The sequence below is a fragment of the Oncorhynchus nerka genome, linkage group LG9a, assembly GCF_034236695.1.
Source record: "Oncorhynchus nerka isolate Pitt River linkage group LG9a, Oner_Uvic_2.0, whole genome shotgun sequence".
Taxonomy (NCBI): Eukaryota; Metazoa; Chordata; class Actinopteri; order Salmoniformes; family Salmonidae; genus Oncorhynchus; species Oncorhynchus nerka.
The window spans coordinates 9,838,334-9,857,070 of record NC_088404.1 but is presented as its reverse complement, the minus strand read 5'-3'; the positions used below and the strand labels follow the sequence as shown (position 1 = coordinate 9,857,070).

At 45.1% G+C, this 18,737-nt stretch overlaps 1 protein-coding gene across 1 annotated transcript in view; it reads right to left on the bottom strand.

The window, feature by feature from the left end:
- LOC115115443 (pleckstrin homology domain-containing family A member 5-like) overlaps nt 1–18,737 on the bottom strand; it is a 291,617-nt gene that overhangs the window by 67,626 nt on the left and 205,254 nt on the right. Inside the window, 1 exon segment of the mRNA XM_065022294.1 lies at nt 4,910–5,010. Coding sequence (XP_064878366.1) covers nt 4,910–5,010 — 101 coding nt within the window.

Sequence of the window (18,737 nt, the reverse complement as noted above, 5' to 3'; positions counted from 1 at the left end):
TTCAAACTTTCTTTACAATAGCACCCTCACTATGAAGGAAGGTTATGACCCACAGTACCAGTCAAAAGTTTGGACACACCTACTCATTTAAGGGTTTTACTTTATTTTTACGAATATACAGTATATATAAATATTTTGATATATATTGTATATATATATATATTCTACAATGTATATATATATATATATTCAGTTGAAGATGGAAGTTTACATACACTTAGGTTGGAGTCATTAAAACTTGTTTTTCAACCACTCCACAAATGTCTTGTTAACAAACTATAGTTTTGGCAAGTCGGTTAGGACATCTACTTTGTACATGACACAAGTAATCTTTCCAACAGTTGTTTACAGAGATTATTTCACTTATAATTCACTGTATCACAATTCCAGTGGGTCAGAAGTTTGCATACACTAAGTTGGCTGTACCTTTAAACAGCTGGGAAAATTCCAGAAAATGATGTCATGGCTTTAGAAGCTTCTGATAGGCTAATTGACATCATTTGAGTCAATTGGAGGTGTACCTGTGGATGCATTTCAAGGCCTACCTTCAAACTCAGGGGCTCTTTGCTTGACGTCATGGGAAAATCAAAAGAAATAAGCCAATTGTTGACCTCCACAAGTCAGGTTCATCCTGAGGAGCAATTTCCAAACGCCTGAAGGTACCACGTTCATTTGTACAAACAATAGTACGCAAGTATAAACACCATGGGACCACGCAGCCGCCATACCGCTCAGGAAGGAGACGCGTTTTGTCTCCAAGAGATGAACGTACTTTGGTGTGTAAAGTACAAATCAATCCCAGAACAAAAGCAAAGGACCTTGTGAAGATGCTGGAGGAAACAGGTGCAAAAGTATCTATATCCACAGTAAAATTAGTCCTATATCGACATAACCTGAAAGGCCGCTCAGCAAGGAAGAAGCCACTGCTCCAAAACTGCCATAAAACAAACAGACTACGGTTTGCACATGGGGACAAAGATCGTACTTTTTGGAGAAATGTCCTCTGGTTTGATGAAACAAAAATAGAAAGGTTTGGCCATAAGGACCATCGTTATGTTTGGAGGAAAAAGGGGGATGCTTGCAAGCCGAAGAACACCATCCCAACTGTGAAGCACGGGGGTGGCAGCATCATGTTGTGGGGGTGCTTTGCTGCAGGAGGGACTGGTGAACTTTACAAAATAGATGGCCGCATGAGGCAGGAAAATTATGTGGATATATTGAAGCAACATCTCAAGACATCAGTCAGCAAGTTAAAGCTTGGTCGCAAATGGGTCTTCCAAATGGACAATGACCCCAAGCATACTTCCAGAGTTGTGGCAAAATGGCTTAAGGACAACAAAGCCAAGGTATTGGAGTGGCCACCACAAAGCCCTAACCTCAATCTCATAGAAAATGTATGGGCATAATTGAAAAAGTATGTGCAAGCAAGGAGGCCTACAAACCTGACTCAGTTACACCAGCTCTGTCAGGAGGAATGGGCCAAAATTCACCCAACTTATTGTGGGAAGCATGTGGAAGGCTACCCGAAACGTTTGACCCAAGTTAAACAATTTAAAGGCAATGCTACCAAATACTAATTGAGTGTATGTAAACTTCTGACCCACTGGGAATGTGATGAAAGAAATAAAAGCTGAAATAAATAATTCTCTCTACTATTATTCTAACATATCACATTCTTAAAATAAAGTGGTGATCCTAACTGACCTAAGACAGAGAATTTTTACTATAATTAAATGTCAGGAATTGTGAAAAACTGAGTTTAAATGTACTTGGCTAAGGTGTATGTTAACTTCCGACTTCAACTGTATACACACACACACACACACACACACACACACACACACACACACACACAACTTCATGTACTTCTTAAGGAGCGCTGGTCATTAGTTTTGACAGCATCAGTGACTAGTTTACATCCTCCCTGCTTGAGCAGGTGTATATTGTGGGAGAGAAAATCCTGGCTGACAGCAGGTGAAGAACGTGAGAATCAGTGGGCTGTGGATATCCACACCACCGTTCACCCATGTAGGCTATCTAAACCCATGACTCATAAGATGTGCATGCCACTAATATGGAATCAGGACTTACCGTGCAAAACTTGGACTGGTAAACTGGCAGCCGATTCTCCTCACTCAAGATCCGCTCACAATAGACAAACCAAGGCATTGTTAGTGTGTGCGTGGAAGACAGCAGAGAGAGACAGACAAGAACACATTGAATGAGTAATCTTTTTTTCCAACATCCTGTTTACCAGAGCCTGACAAACAAAAGGCAGTCATTCCTTTGCCATCCACAAATTAATTTGTAACAACAGTCAGTGAGGAATAAGGGACTTGTGAAACTGCCATGTTCGCCACAAGAGAATATGGAGAGTTTAAAAGGAAGGAAGGATGAGTTTAGTTAGTTAGTTATGTTTTAGCGTTTTTACACATTTATTAAGTTATTTCCGGGTTATCTTCGGAACTACCCAGAATGCACTATTTCTCAACGTAAAATGAGAACCGGTGCTACCAAGCTAGTTCCAGCTGGCTAGCATTAGCTATTAGCCATGCTAACATGTAATTACATTCCAAACCAAGTGTTGACGCTGGTGAACTGACTATGTACATGCACTTAGAAGAAACCATATAACCATATTAAAAGTGCATCTCCTCTTTTCCTGTGTGTTTGGTAGTCGAGCAAGTGAGTGTTGTAGTACTTTTCCGTCATTCGTAGCTAAGTGCGGTAATACCCACAAGGATGGGGTTACGACTCAATTGTGGCCCAAAAAACGAGAAGCTAGCTTTGAAGAGGGACCGGTTTGTCTGATAAAAATATGTTTTTATAATCATAATAATCATAATAATAATAATAATAGCGGTGTAACTTTGCACTGAGACTTTTGATGCATATTCTAATGTTACATGTGGTGATGTTTATGCAACCTACCTTTTAACATGTGAGGAGAATAACGTGTTTTCACCTCACATGTGAATTGCAGATTCACGTGTGTAATTTGCAGTTTGACAATGTGAAAACACAAGAGACACTATATGTGACTACATATATATATATATATGTTCATATGTACCCAATATAAAGTTCACATGTTAACACCACCTGTTTAACATGTGAGGAGAATAACGTGTTTTCACCTCACATGTGAATTGAAGAAGGAATTTGCCAAATCAAGTGTGAAAAGCTTTTTAACCTGTGAAAATCTAATTTGCACCCTTTTAACATGACTGGCATACAGCCGAGTTATCCTCATTACATTTCCTTCTGCGTTGTGTGAAATGCTTCTATAATTATGATAGAGCTACAGGAATCATGCAGAGCTCTGTTTCTTCCTCCTCTCCCTCAGCTCGCTCTCGCCCCCTTCTCTCTCTCTGAGGAAATGGAAACTTGAGTCTGTGTGGTTGGTTCGAGAGACCAAGCTTGGGCAGACTCCTGGGCGTCTGTGTGTGGCTGTGCTGCTTGGCAGGGCTGAGCCGAAACCCTCGTCTCTCCCTCCCTCTGGCTTTGTAAAGGAACCAGACCAGAGAAAAAGCCACAGCACTGAGAGAGACGCCATTAAATGAAATACAACTGGTTGCCGCAGGACTCAAGAGGCTATTGGAGCGAAACGTGATGCTGTAGCTTCTGCTGCTTACTAACAATGCTTAAAGCAGTAGTGGTACATGCCAAAAACAAGCCTTGTTTTTCCTCTCTTTGACCCAGACGAGGGTTGCAAAACTACCGGTAATTTACTAAAGTTACCAGAATCTTCAGTCATTTTTTTGTTAATTAACAGATAATCGAGTGCCTTTGAACAGGGTATGGTCGTAGGTGCCAGGCCCACCGGTTTGTGTCAAGAACTGCAACACTGCTGGGTTTTCTGTGTGTATCAAGAATGTTCCACCAACCAAAGGACATCCAGACAACTTGACACAACTGCGGGAAGCATTGGAGTCAACATGGGCCAGTATCCCTGTGGAACGCTTTCGACACCTTGTAGAGTCCATGCCCTGACAAAACATTTCTACACCTTTTTCTCCCCAATTCCGTGGTATCCAATTGGTAGTTACAGTCTTGTCCCATCGCTGCAACTCCCCTACGGACTCGGGAGAGGCAAAGGTCGAGAGCCATGCGTCCTCCGAAACACGACCCTGCCAAGCCGCATTGCTTCTTGACACACTGCTCGCTTAACTGTCCAGCTGGCGACCGGAAGTCAGCTTGCAGACGCCCAGCCCGCCACAAGGAGTCGCTAGAGTGAGATGGGACAAGGATATTCCGGCCGGCCAAACCCTCCCCTAACTCGGACGACACCGTGCCAATTGTGCACCGCCTCATGGGTCTCCCGGGCACGGCCGGCTGTGACACAGCCTGGGATCGAACATAGTTCTGTAGTGACGCCTCAAGTGCCTTAGACTGCTGGGCCACTCGGGAGGACCGAATAAAGACTGTTCTACAGGCAAAAAGGGGGGTGTGCAACTAAATATTAGGAAGGTGTTCTTAATGTTTTGGACACTCAGTATATATTGTGAAAATTATGATAATGCCATTTTTGTGTAAGAGCTGTTTGAAAAGTCTGAAATTGCATCCCGTTTTGGTGAGATGGAGTTTTGGCTAGCCTGGCAATATCATCAGGCGGTATAAGTTAACAGACCAATAAAAATAAGAGTTTCAAACCTCCCTGCCAATAACAGATAGTTTTTAGGTTACATATCCCTCCCATTAGGATCGTCCAATTAGGCCCCTCACTCGGACCACTCCCAGACAAATCGAACCAACTGGCATTTTCTACCTTCTAATGCATCCCTCACTTGTTTCCTCATAGCTCTGGGATCTCAGACATCAAATATAAAGCATCAACTACTGTAGCCCCCCCCCCCACCAAAAAAAAAACTGTTTGACAAAATGATGAAAACAAGAAGTGAGTACTGACCTTGAAGGCATATTTTCTGTTGATGTGGTCGTCGACAGACAGCATAGATATTCGAAAGCTAGGCAGGAGGATGCTGCCGAGAATACCCTCCTCTTTCTCATCTGGAGGAAACAAAAACAAACAGGAAACTAAACATGATATGCAGAACCTTGTTTCACCTCCTTCAAAAGTTTGTTATGTATGCGGCAGCTACTGCTGCTGTGAAACAGATCCCTCTTCCTGAACAGGAGGATTAAGTCATTAAGGTAAGGATAGACCTCTTCCTGAACAGGAGGATTAAGTCATTAAGGATAGACCTCTTCCTGAACAGGAGGATTAAGTCATTAAGGATAGACCTCTTCCTCAACAGGAGGATTAGGTCATTAAGGTAAGGATAGACCTCTTCCTCAACAGGAGGATTAAGTCATTAAGGTAAGGATAGACCTCTTCCTGAACAGGAGGATTAAGTCATTAAGGATAGACCTCTTCCTGAACAGGAGGATTAGGTCATTAAGGATAAACCTCTTCCTCAACAGGAGGATTAGGTCATTAAGGTAAGGACAGACCTCTTCCTCAACAGGAGGACTAGGTCATTAAGGTAAGGACAGATCTCTTCCTCAACAGGAGGACTAGGTCATTAAGGTAAGGATAGACCTCTTCCTCAACAGGAGGACTAGGTCATTAAGGTAAGGATAGATCTAGTTCAAACTATCTAGGATGTTTGAAACTACCTACATGTTTGAAATGTCTTTTGAGACTTTTCATAGCAAAATGAGAATTAGAGGGTTTACATGAGGTATTACAGGACTTCATGTGACAAGTTGAACCCCATTTTCCATCCCCTATCACAGAATCTACGCAACTCTAGCCTGGTCCCACATCTGTTTGTGTCACCTTGTGTCCCAATGAACGGTTAGCTTTACAGCACAAACAGACGTGGGACCAGGCTAATAACAAACCTCTACAAAAACAAAACATCCTGACACAACATGTACATAGCTGAGAGGAACATTAGGAGAAAGAGAGGGATGCTGTGATTGTCACCATATAAACAAGGTAGCAACAGTACTGGCGGCAGGGTAGCCTAGTGGTTGCAACCGCGAAAGGTTGCAAGGTTCAAATCCCCGAGCTGACAAGGTACAAATATGTCATTCTGCCCCTGAACAGGCAATTAACCCACTGTTCCTAGGCCGTCATTGAAAATAGGAATGAAAATAACTGACTTGCCTAGTTAATAAATAAAGGTACAAAAAAATAAAAATAATAATAATTCTCTGGTCAGAAGAGAACAACAGGACCCAGTGACAGGGAGGAAGAGATTAGCATCTGTCCATTGATGAAACTCCAGCAGAGAAATAACTCTCACTAAGCCTTATTATGTTCAGCTGAGAGACCATAGTGTGTGTGTGTGTTTTCTGTGAGGCATAAGCTACAGGAAGCCTAGATGCTAACACCCTCTACTACATCCAGCCCTACAGGGGCTGTTGCTCTAGTCTCCACACATGAATCATTGAACAACCAAATAAACAAACATAATTCAAACCAAGACAGTTATGCAAAAGAACAACAAGGTCAGAGGCTCCGCATTGCAACACAACCATGTTACAGGGTGCGTTATGGAGAGAGGTTTGAGAGAGAGAAAGAAAGAAAGAAAGAAAGAAAGAAAGAAAGAAAGAAAGAAAGAAAGAAAGAAAGAAAGAAAGAAAGAAAAGAGCGAGAAAGAGAAAGAGAAAGAAAAAAGTGAAAGTGGAGAGAAAGTGGAGAGAGAAAGAGAGAAGGTTGAGACTTTCTTTGAGTAGTTTGTATGTAGACCGAGGCTGAGAGGTGGAGATGTTGCGGTAGCTGAACTCTGTGTGGCCTCTAGTTGGTACAATACCATACCGAACAGGAAGAAGGAAGAAAGCTGGCTGTCCTGCAGCTCCCACTGAGAGGCCTGGCTCCAGGATATATCTGTTTCCTCCAGCCTGTTCTGCTCTCCATCCTTCTCTCCCTCTCAGCCTCTTTCTCTCTCTCCATCCCTCCGCCTCCTCTCCAACCTTCCTCCCCCTCCGGGCTCTCTCCTCTGATTTATTCACCAACACTCGTATTCACACATACCTACCTGGGTTAGGCGGAGCCACAGGAGATAAGGCACCAAAGTGCAGCAAATGAGATTTCAAACTGTAATGATCCTATAATATAGCCTCAGCCCTCTCTTTATAGTGGCTAGATACTGTTCATTAGATTATGGCTGAATCTAGGCTCAGAAAATCATTGATATAAAAGGAATACATATTCTTCTAAAATGAACAGTACTTTTTAAAGTCCCACTGTGATATTAACAGCCTTCTCTATTAATATGCAATACCCCACTTATTAGACTAATCTAATGGAATAAACTGGGGATTAAATCTCATCTGCCATTTACATACATTTGTTGTTACATTCCTATCTTGGCCACCAGTAGGTGCAGTGAGTGGCCCATCTAGGGCTAGGTCTTTATGTAGATACATATAGACCCGTGACTATAAACAGCCTTCAACTATTTACAATCCTTTTCCTACTTTTGTTTTTTTTTTACATTAAAATGCATTTTTAATTGTCATTTTCTGTCAACGATCTACACAAAATACTCTTGTCAGTGGAAAAAAAGATTTGAACATTAGTAAATAAAAAAATTACAAATAAAACACTAATATATCTTGATCAAATAAGTATTCAACCCCCTGGTCAATATTGTTCGAATCATCTTTGTCTTTCTGGGTAAGTCTCTAAGAGCTTTGGACACCTGGATTGTACAATATTTGCACATTATTATTTTTTAAATTCTTCAAGCTCCGTCAAGTTAGTTGTTGATCATTGCTAGACAGACATTTTCAAGTCTTACCATAGATTTTCTAGCCGATTTAAGTGAAAACTGTAACTACTCCACTCAATGACGTCTTGGGAAGCAACTGCAGTGTATATTTGTCCTTGTGTTTCAGGTTATTGTCCTGCTGAAAGGTGAATTTGTCTCCTAGTGTCTGTTGGAAAGCAGACTGAACCAGGTTTTCCTCTAGGATTTTGCCTGTGCTTACCTTTATTCCGTTTTTGCTGATGACAAGCATACCCATAACATGATGCAGCCACCACCATGCTTGAAAATATGAAGAGTGCTAGCATATACCTATAGACTTCCAGTCATTGCGCTAACACTACTTAGCATTGGCTCACGGAACTACCTCTAACTTCCTTCATTCTGGACACAGACACATAAAACTGGTATCCAAGAGTACCTTTGAGCCTGGGGAAGTAGATAAAGGGCTTCAAAATCACAAAGTTTTCCTTTAAACTCTAACTGTTTGAAAGTCAACATTGGCCTCATGGTGAAATCCCTGAGCAGTTTCCTTCCTGCAACTGAGTTGGGAAGGATGCCTGTATCTTTGTAGTGACTGGGTGTATTGATACACCATCTAAAGTGTAATTAATAACTTCACCATGCTCAAAGGAATATTCAATGTCTGCTTTTTTAAAATTTACCCATCCAATAGGTGCCCTTTTTGCGAGGCATTGGAAAACCTCCCTGGTGTTTCTGGTTGAATTCACTGCTCGACTGAGGGACCTTACAGATAACTTCATGTGTGGGGTACAGGTCATTCAAAAATCCGGTTAAAACACCCTAATTCATGCTCAACTGAGGGACCTTACAGATAACTTCATGTGTGGGGTACAGGTCATTCAAAAATCTGGTTAAAAACTATCATTGCACACAGAGTGCATGTAACTTCTTATGTGACTTGTTAAGCAAATGTTTACTTATTTACGCTTGCCATAACAAAAGGAGAGGTGAGTAAGACATTTAAACGTGTTAACCCTCGCAAGGCTGCAGGCCCAGACGGCATCCCCAGCCGCGCCCTCAGAGCATGCGCAGACCAGCTGGCCGGTGTGTTTACGGAAGATTCAATCAATTATACCAGTCTGCTTTCCCATTTGTTGTTCCCAAGAAAGCTAAGGTAACTAATTACCGTCACTTCCGTCATCATGAAGTGCTTTGAGAGAAAAAGGACCATATCACCTCCACCCTACCTGACACCCTATTTGCTTACCGAAATATCCACAGACGATGCAATCTCAACCACACTGCCCTAACCCATCTGACAAGAGGAATTATGTGAGAATGCTGTTCATCGACTACAGGCATTCAACACCATAGTACAAAACAAAAATCGAGACCCTGGGTCTCGACCCCGCCTGTAACTGGGTACTGGACTTCCTGACGGGCCGCCCCCAGGTGGTGAGGGTAGGCAACAACATCTCCTCCCGCTGATCCTCAAAACAAGGGTGCTTTGAGCCCTCTCCTGTACTCCCTGTTCACCCACGACTGCGTTCCACGCACGCCTCCAACTCAATCATCAAGTTTGTTGGTAGGCTTGATTACCAACAACGACGAGACGGCCTACAGGGAGGAGGTGAGGGCATGTGGTGTCAGGAAAATAACCTCACACTCAACGAACAAAACTTGATTGTGGACTTCAGCAGCAGAGGGAACACCCCCTATCCACATCGATGGAACAGTAGTGGAGAGGGTAGCAAGTTTTAAGTTCCTCGGCATACACATCACAGACAAACTGAATTGGTCCACTCACACAGACAGCGTCAGTGAAGAAGGCGCAGCAGCGCCTCTTCAACCTCAGGAGGCTGAAGAAATTCGGCTTGTCACCAAAAGCACTCACAAACTTCTACAGATGCACAATCGAGAGCATCCTGGCGGGCTGTATCACCGCCTGTTACGGCAACTGTCCGCCCTCAACCGTAAGGCTCTCCAGAGGGTAGTCTGCACAACGCTGCCATTCCAGGACACCTACACCACATGTTACAGGAAGGCCATAAAGATCATCAAGACATCAACCACCCGAGCCACTGCCTGTTCAATCATCCAGAAGGCGAGGTCAGTGGTGCATCAAAGCTGGGACCGAGAGACTGAAAACAGCTTCTATCTCAAGGCCATCAGACTGTTAAACAGCCACCACTAACATTGAGTGGCTGCTGCCAACACACTGACATTGACGCTGACCCAACTCCAGCCACTTTAATAATGGGAATTGATGGGAAATGATGTAAATATATCACTAGCCACTTTAAACAATGCTACCTTATATAATGTTACTTACCCTACATTATTCATCTCATATGCATACGTATATACTCTATATCATCGACTGCATCCTTATGTAATACATGTATCACTAGACTTTAAATATGCCACTTTGTTTACTGTCATTTAATACCATCTACATGCTGAACCATCACTCATTCATATATCCTTATGTACATATTCTTTATCCCCTTACACTGTGTATAAGACAGTAGTTTTGATATTGTTAGTTAGATTACTTGTTGGTTATTACTGCATTGTCGGAACTAGAAGCACAAGCATTTCGCTACACTCGCACTAACATCTGCTAACCATGTGTATGTGACAAATAAAATTTGATTTGATTTGGATTGAATACTCATTGACTCAAGACATTTAAGCTTTTCATTTTTGATTAATTAGTACACATTTTAAAAAACATAATTCCTATTTGACATTATGGGATATTGTGTGTAGGCCAAGCGACAAAACAAAAAAAATCTAAATTTAATTCATTTTAAATTCAGGCTGTAACTCAACAAAATGTGTGAAAAACAGGCTGTGAATACTTCCCAAAGACACTGTAGTAGGTTTCCATGTCACCATATTCCTTTCATAGCGTCCTACTTTTGACCAGGGTCCATAGAGCATTATGTAGGGAATAGGCTGCCATTTGGGACACATTCATACTGTACGTCAGGATATGACCTGCTGCTGTTCAAAAGGCGTTGGGTGTGTTTGATGTCACGTTATCTGCACTACATCTTCAAACACCTCCATAACCCAAAGACATATTTCCAAGGTTATCGTTTGTGGACTACAGCTCTGCATTTAATACCATCATCCCGGAACTGCTACAACACAAACTCTCTCAGTTGAACGTGTCCAGCTGCATCTGTCAAGATGGATCACTGACTTCCAGACAAACAGGAAGCAACACGTGAAGCTGGGAAAAACATATTTCGGACTCTTTATGCTACACCAGGGATCATAATACTAGATTCATGCTCTCACCTCTAGTCACTCTACACCAGGGATCATCAACTAGATTCATGCACTAACCTCTAGTCACTCTACACCAGGATCATTATACTAGATTCAAGCTATCACCTCTAGTCACTCTACACCAGGGATCATTATACTAGATTCATGCTCTCACCTCTAGTCACTCTACACCAGGATCATTATACTAGATTCAAGCTATCACCTCTAGTCACTCTACACCAGGATCATTATACTAGATTCAAGCTCTCACCTCTAGTCACTCTACACCAGGGATCATAATACTAGATTCATGCTCTCACCTCTAGTCACTCTACACCAGGGATCATAATACTAGATTCATGCTCTCACCTCTAATCACTCTATACCAGGGATCATAATACTAGATTCATGCTCTCACCTCTAGTCACTCTACACCAGGGATCATAATACTAGATTCATGCTCTCACCTCTAGTCACTCTACACCAGGGATCATAATACTAGATTCATGCTCTCACCTCTAGTCACTCTACACCAGGGATCATTATACTAGATTCATGCTCTCACCTCTAGTCACTCTACACCAGGGATCATTATACTAGATTCATGCTCTCACCTCTAGTCACTCTACACCAGGGATCATTAAACTAGATTCAAGCTATCACCTCTAGTCACTCTACACCAGGGATCATTATACTAGAATCATGCTCTCACCTCTAGTCACTCTACACCAGGGATCATAATACTAGATTCATGCTCTCACCTCTAGTCACTCTACACCAGGGATCATCAACTAGATTCATGCTCTCACCTCTAATCACTCTATACCAGGGATCATAATACTAGATTCATGCTCTCACCTCTAGTCACTCTACACCAGGGATCATTCAACTAGATTCAAGCTCTCACCTCTAGTCACTCTATACCAGGGATCATTATACTAGATTCATGCTCTCATCTCTAGTCACTCTACACCAGGGATCATTATACTAGAATCATGCTCTCACCTCTAGTCACTCTACACCAGGGATCATTATACTAGATTCATGCTCTCACCTCTAGTCACTACACCAGGGATCATTATACTAGATTCATGCTCTCACCTCTAGTCACTCTACACCAGGGATCATCAACTAGATTCATGCTCTCACCTCTAGTCACTCTACACCAGGGATCATTAAACTAGATTCAAGCTATCACCTCTAGTCACTCTACACCAGGGATCATCAACTAGATTCATGCTCTCACCTCTAGTCACTCTACACCAGGGATCATCAACTAGATTCATGCTCTCACCTCTAGTCACTCTACACCAGGGATCATTCAACTAGATTCAAGCTCTCACCTCTAGTCACTCTACACCAGGGATCATTATACTAGAATCATGCTCTCACCTCTAGTCACTCTACACCAGGGATCATTATACTAGATTCATGCTCTCACCTCTAGTCACTCGACACCAGGGATCATTATACTAGATTCATGCTCTCACCTCTAGTCACTCTACACCAGGATAATTATACTAGATTCATGCTCTCACCTCTAGTCACTCTACACCAGGGATCATCAACTAGATTCATGCTCTCACCTCTAGTCACTCTACACCAGGGATCATCAACTAGATTCATGCTCTCACCTCTAGTCACTCTATACCAGGGATCAATCAACTAGATTCATGCTCTCACCTCTAGTCACTCTATACCAGGGATCATTATACTAGATTCATGCTCTCACCTCTAGTCACTCTACACCAAGGATCATTATAGTAGATTCATGCTCTCACCTCTAGTCACTCTACACCAGGGATCATTATACTAGATTCATGCTCTCACCTCTAGTCATGGAAAGAGCAGGCGCCCCTACTGTTTTTTATACTCAGTATATCTCTCTATTATGCACCATTGTTCCTGTTCCCAAGAAAGCTAAGGTAACTGAGCTAAACGACTACCGCCCCGTAGCACTCACTTCCGTCATCATGAAGTGCTTTGAGAGACAAGTCAAGGACCATATCACCTCCACCCTACCTGACACCCTAGACCCACTCCAATTTGCTTACCGCCCAAATAGGTCCACAGACGATGCAATCTCAACCACACTGCCACTGCCCTAACCCATCTGGACAAGAGGAATACCTATGTGAGTATGCTGTTCATCGACTACAGCTCGGCATTTAACACCATAGTACCCTCCAAGCTCGTCATCAAGCTCGAGACCCTGGGTCTCGACCCCGCCCTGTGCAACTGGGTACTGGACTTCCTGACGGGCCGCCCCCAGGTGGTGAGGGTAGGCAACAACATCTCCACCCCGCTGATCCTCAACACTGGGGCCCCACAAGGGTGCGTTCTGAGCCCTCTCCTGTACTCCCTGTAAACCCACGACTGTGTGGCCACGCACGCCTCCAACTCAATCATCAAGTTTGCGGACGACACAACAGTGGTAGGCTTGATTACCAACAACAACGAGACAGCCTACAGGGAGGAGGTGAGGGCCCTTGGAGTGTGGTGTCAGGAAAATAACCTCACACTCAACGTCAACAAAACTAAGGAGATGATTGTGGACTTCAGGAAACAGCAGAGGGAACACCCCCCTATCCACATCGATGGAACAGTAGTGGAGAGGGTAGCAAGTTTTAAGTTCCTCGGCATACACATCACAGACAAACTGAATTGGTCCACCCACACAGACAGCATTGTGAAGAAGGCACAGCAGCGCCTCTTCAACCTCAGGAGGCTGAAGAAATTCGGCTTGTCACCAAAAGCACTCACAAACTTCTACAGATGCACAATCGAGAGCATCCTGGCGGGCTGTATCACCGCCTGGTACGGCAACTGCTCCGCCCACAACCGTAAGGCTCTCCAGAGGGTAGTGAGGTCTGCACAACGCATCACCGGGGGCAAACTACCTGCCCTCCAGGACACCTAAATCACCCGATGTCACAGGAAGGCCATAAAAATCATCAAGGACAACAACCACCCGAGCCACTGCCTGTTCACCCCGCTATCATCCAGAAGGCGAGGTCAGTACAGGTGCATCAAATCTGGGACCGAGAGACTGAAAAACAGCTTCTATCTCAAGGCCATCAGACTGTTAAACAGCCACCACTAACATTGAGTGGCTGCTGCCAACACACTGACTCAACTCCAGCCACTTTAATAATGGGAATTGATGGGAAATGATGTAAAATATATCACTAGCCACTTTAAACAATGCTACCTAATATAATGTTTACATACCCTACATTATTCATCTCATATGTATACGTATATACTGTACTCTATATCATCTACTGCATCTTTATGTAATACATGTATCACTAGCCACTTTAACTATGCCACTTTGTTTACATACTCATCTCATATGTATATACTGTACTCAATACCATCTACTGCATCTTGCCTATGCCGCTCTGTACCATCACTCATTCATATATCTTTATGTACATATTCTTTATCCGCTTACACTTGTGTGTATAAGACAGTAGTTTTGGAATTGTTAGTTAGATTACTTGTTGGTTATTACTGCATTGTCTGAACTAGAAGCACAATCAATTCGCTACACTCTCATTAACATCTGCTACCCATGTGTATGTGACAAATACCATTTGATTTGATTTGATTTGAACACAATGGAGAGGTCGACCGACTAGTGGCCTGGTGCAGTCAAAATAACCTGAAACTCAACACATACAAAACAGTGGAGATGGTTGACTTCAGAAAACGCCCACACTACCCCTCGGAATCGGAATCATTCAACTTCCTGGGGATTAGCACGGCTGAATCCTTCAACTTCCTGTGGGTTAGCACGGCTGAATCCTTCAAATTCCTGGGGGTTAGCACGGCTGAATCCTTCAAATTCCTGGGGGTTAGCACGGCTGAATCCTTCAAATTCCTGGGGGTTAGCACGGCTGAATCATTCAAATTCCTGGGGGTTAGCACGGCTGAATCATTCAACTTCCTGGGGGTTAGCACGACTGAATCCTTCAACTTCCTGGGGGTTAGCACGACTGAATCCTTCAACTTCCTGGGGGTTAGCACGGCTGAATCATTCAACTTCCTGGGGGTTAGCACGACTGAATCCTTCAACTTCCTGGGGGTTAGCACGACTGAATCCTTCAACTTCCTGGGGGTTAGCACGGCTGAATCATTCAACTTCCTGGGGGTTAGCACGGCTGAATCCTTCAACTTCCTGGGGGTTTGCACGGCTGAATCATTCAACTTCCTGGGGATTAACACGGCTGAATCCTTCAACTTCCTGTGGGTTAGCACGGCTGAATCCTTCAAATTCCTGGGGGTTAGCACGGCTGAATCCTTCAAATTCCTGGGGGTTAGCACGGCTGAATCCTTCAAATTCCTGGGGGTTAGCACGGCTGAATCCTTCAAATTCCTGGGGGTTAGCACGGCTGAATCATTCAACTTTCTGGGGGTTAGCACGGCTGAATCCTTCAACTTCCTGGGGGTTAGCACGACTGAATCCTTCAACTTCCTGGGGGTTAGCACGGCTGAATCATTCAACTTCCTGGGGGTTAGCACGGCTGAATCCTTCAACTTCCTGTGGGTTAGCACGGCTGAATCATTCAACTTCCTGGGGATTAGCACGGCTGAATCCTTCAACTTCCTGTGGGTTAGCACGGCTGAATCATTCAACTTCCTGGGGTTAGCACGGCTGAATCCTTCAACTTCCTGGGGATTAGCACGGCTGAATCCTTCAACTTCCTGTGGGTTAGCACGGCTGAATCATTCAACTTCCTGGGGGTTAGCACGGCTGAATCATTCAACTTCCTGGGGGTTAGCACGGCTGAATCATTCAACTTCCTGTCTCTAATGGGAGGACAGCATCACAGCCTCTAGCAGAAGGACAGCATCACAGCCTCTCCTGGGAGGACAGCATCACAGCCTCTAGTGGGAGGACAGCATCACCGCCTCTAGTGGGAGGACAGCATCACAGCCTCTAGTGGGAGGACAGTATCACAGCCTCTAGTGGGAGGACAAAATCACAGCCTCTAACGGGAGGACAGTATCATAGCCTCTAGTGGAGGACCGCATCACATCCTCTAGTGAGAGGACAGTATCACAGCCTTTAGTGGGAGGACACCATCACAGCCTCTAACGGGAGGACAGTATCATAGCCTCTAGTGGAGGACCGCATCACATCCTCTAGTGAGAGAACAGCATCACAGCCTCTAGTGGGAGGACAGCATCACAGCCTCTAGTGGGAGGACAGCATCACAGCCTCTAGTGGGAGGACACCATCACAGCCTCTAGTGGGAGGACAGCATCACAGCCTCTAGTGGGAGGACACCATCACAGCCTCTAGTGGGAGGACACCATCACAGCCTCTAGTGGGAGGACAGCATCACAGCCTCTAGTGGGAGGACAGTATCATAGCCTCTAGTGGGAGGACAGCATCACAGCCTCTAGTGAGAGGACAGTATCACAGCCTTTAGTGGGAGGACAGCATCACATCCTCTAGTGGGAGGACAGCATCACAGCCTCTAGTGGGAGGACAGCATCACAGCCTCTAGTGGGAGGACACCATCACAGCCTCTAGCGGGAGGACACCATCACAGCCTCTAGTGGGAGGACACCATCACAGCCTCTAGTGGGAGGACACCATCACAGCCTCTAGTGGGAGGACAGCATCACAGCCTCTAGTGGGAGGACAGCATCACAGCCTCTAGTGGGAGGACACCATCACAGCCTCTAGTGGGAGGACACCATCACAGCCTCTAGTGGGAGGACAGCATCACAGCCTCTAGTGGGAGGACACCATCACAGCCTCTAGTGGGAGGACACCATCACAGCCTCTAGTGGGAGGACACCATCACAGCCTCTAGTGGGAGGACAGCATCACAGCCTCTAGTGGGAGGACAGCATCACAGCCTCTAGTGGGAGGATAGCATCACAGCCTCTAGTGGGAGGACAGCATCACAGCCTCTAGTGGGAGGACAGCATCACAGCCTCTAGTGGGAGGACAGCATCACAGCCTCTAGTGGGAGGACAGCATCACAGCCTCTAATGGGAGGACACCATCACAGCCTCTAACGGGAGGACAGCATCACAGCCTCTAGTGGGAGGACAGCATCACAGCCTCTAGTGGGAGGACAGCATCACAGCCTCTAGTGGGAGGACAGCATCACAGCCTCTAGTGGGAGGACACCATCACAGCCTCTAGTGGGAGGACAGCATCACAGCCTCTAGTGGGAGGACACCATCACAGCCTCTAGTGGGAGGACAGCATCACAGCCTCTAGTGGGAGGACACCATCACAGCCTCTAGTGGGAGGACACCATCACAGCCTCTAGTGGGAGGACACCATCACAGCCTCTAGTGGGAGAACACCATCACAGCCTCTAGTGGGAGGACACCATCACAGCCTCTAGTGGGAGGACACCATCACAGCCTCTAGTGGGAGGACACCATCACAGCCTCTAGTGGGAGGACACCATCACAGCCTCTAGTGGGAGGACACCATCACAGCCTCTAGTGAGAGGACACCATCACAGCCTCTAGTGAGAGGACACCATCACAGCCTCTAGTGGGAGGACACCATCACAGCCTCTAGTGAGAGGACACCATCACAGCCTCTAGTGGGAGGACACCATCACAGCCTCTAGTGGGAGGACACCATCACAGCCTCTAGTGGGAGGACACCATCACAGCCTCTAGTGGGAGAACACCATCACAGCCTCTAGTGGGAGAACACCATCACAGCCTCTAGTGAGAGGACACCATCACAGCCTCTAGTGAGAGGACACCATCACAGCCTCTAGTGAGAGGACACCATCACAGCCTCTAGTGAGAGGACACCATCACAGCCTCTAGTGAGAGGACACCATCACAGCCTCTAGTACTACTCTATGTACTACTTACAGCAGCTGAAAAAAAACTCTAAATCTCCCAGTCAATCCTGATCCAGTTTTACGCATCATTCGTTGAGTCCATCTTCACCTCCTCCATCACCGTCTGGTCTCTGGTCTCTGTCTGCGTGGGCCCGCTGCAAGTGCAGACAGCAACGCATTTACCTGTCTGCGGACAGGGTCAATCGGCTGTCACCTGCCCTTCATCGAGGTCCCGTCACCGTTCCAGGGCAAGGAAGCGTACAGGAAAGATCATCTCTTTCCCTGCTTCTCTGTCAGTGTGTTGGGGTGTTTTCTGTTCATAAACACAATGATTTAAAATGGGGCTTCCTCCTTCTCTCATAGTGTCCAGCCAACAGGGAACAGCAGCACAACGTGTGCTATTGACTGAATTCTCTCTCACGCTCTAACAAATGGTCAGATCCATTGAATATTGACACAGCTGTTCAGAGAGTTTTGAGAGTGTCTTTCCTCCCAAAAAGACCACACTGGCTGTAAATGAATGATCCGGGTTAAGTAGCTACAGTACAGAAGATCCTTTTCACACAACTAAGCCGAGCCGAGCCAAACCAAGCTGTACTGAGCTGGCCTGGTGACGCATCCACCATAGTCACTGGAGCTGTGCTGCAAAGGACAATGTAGAAAGAAAATATCAGAGCCAGTACTATACGAATGGAGACTGCACTGTAGTGCAGAATCAAGCATCGGTCTGCTGTTGGCTCTAGAGTCTAGCTGTAACTGTGGCCTGAAGCCCATCCAGACAGATAGCTGCTCTCTTTGTGTGGACATACATCATTATGCTGAGCACTGAGATGACACGTCTGTGTTATTCCTGAGGTCCGTCTGCCCTCCCTCCGCTTTCCATTTCAGACCCTGACAGACAAAACCCTGGATGGTCGAGCAGTGAAAAATGCTGTGG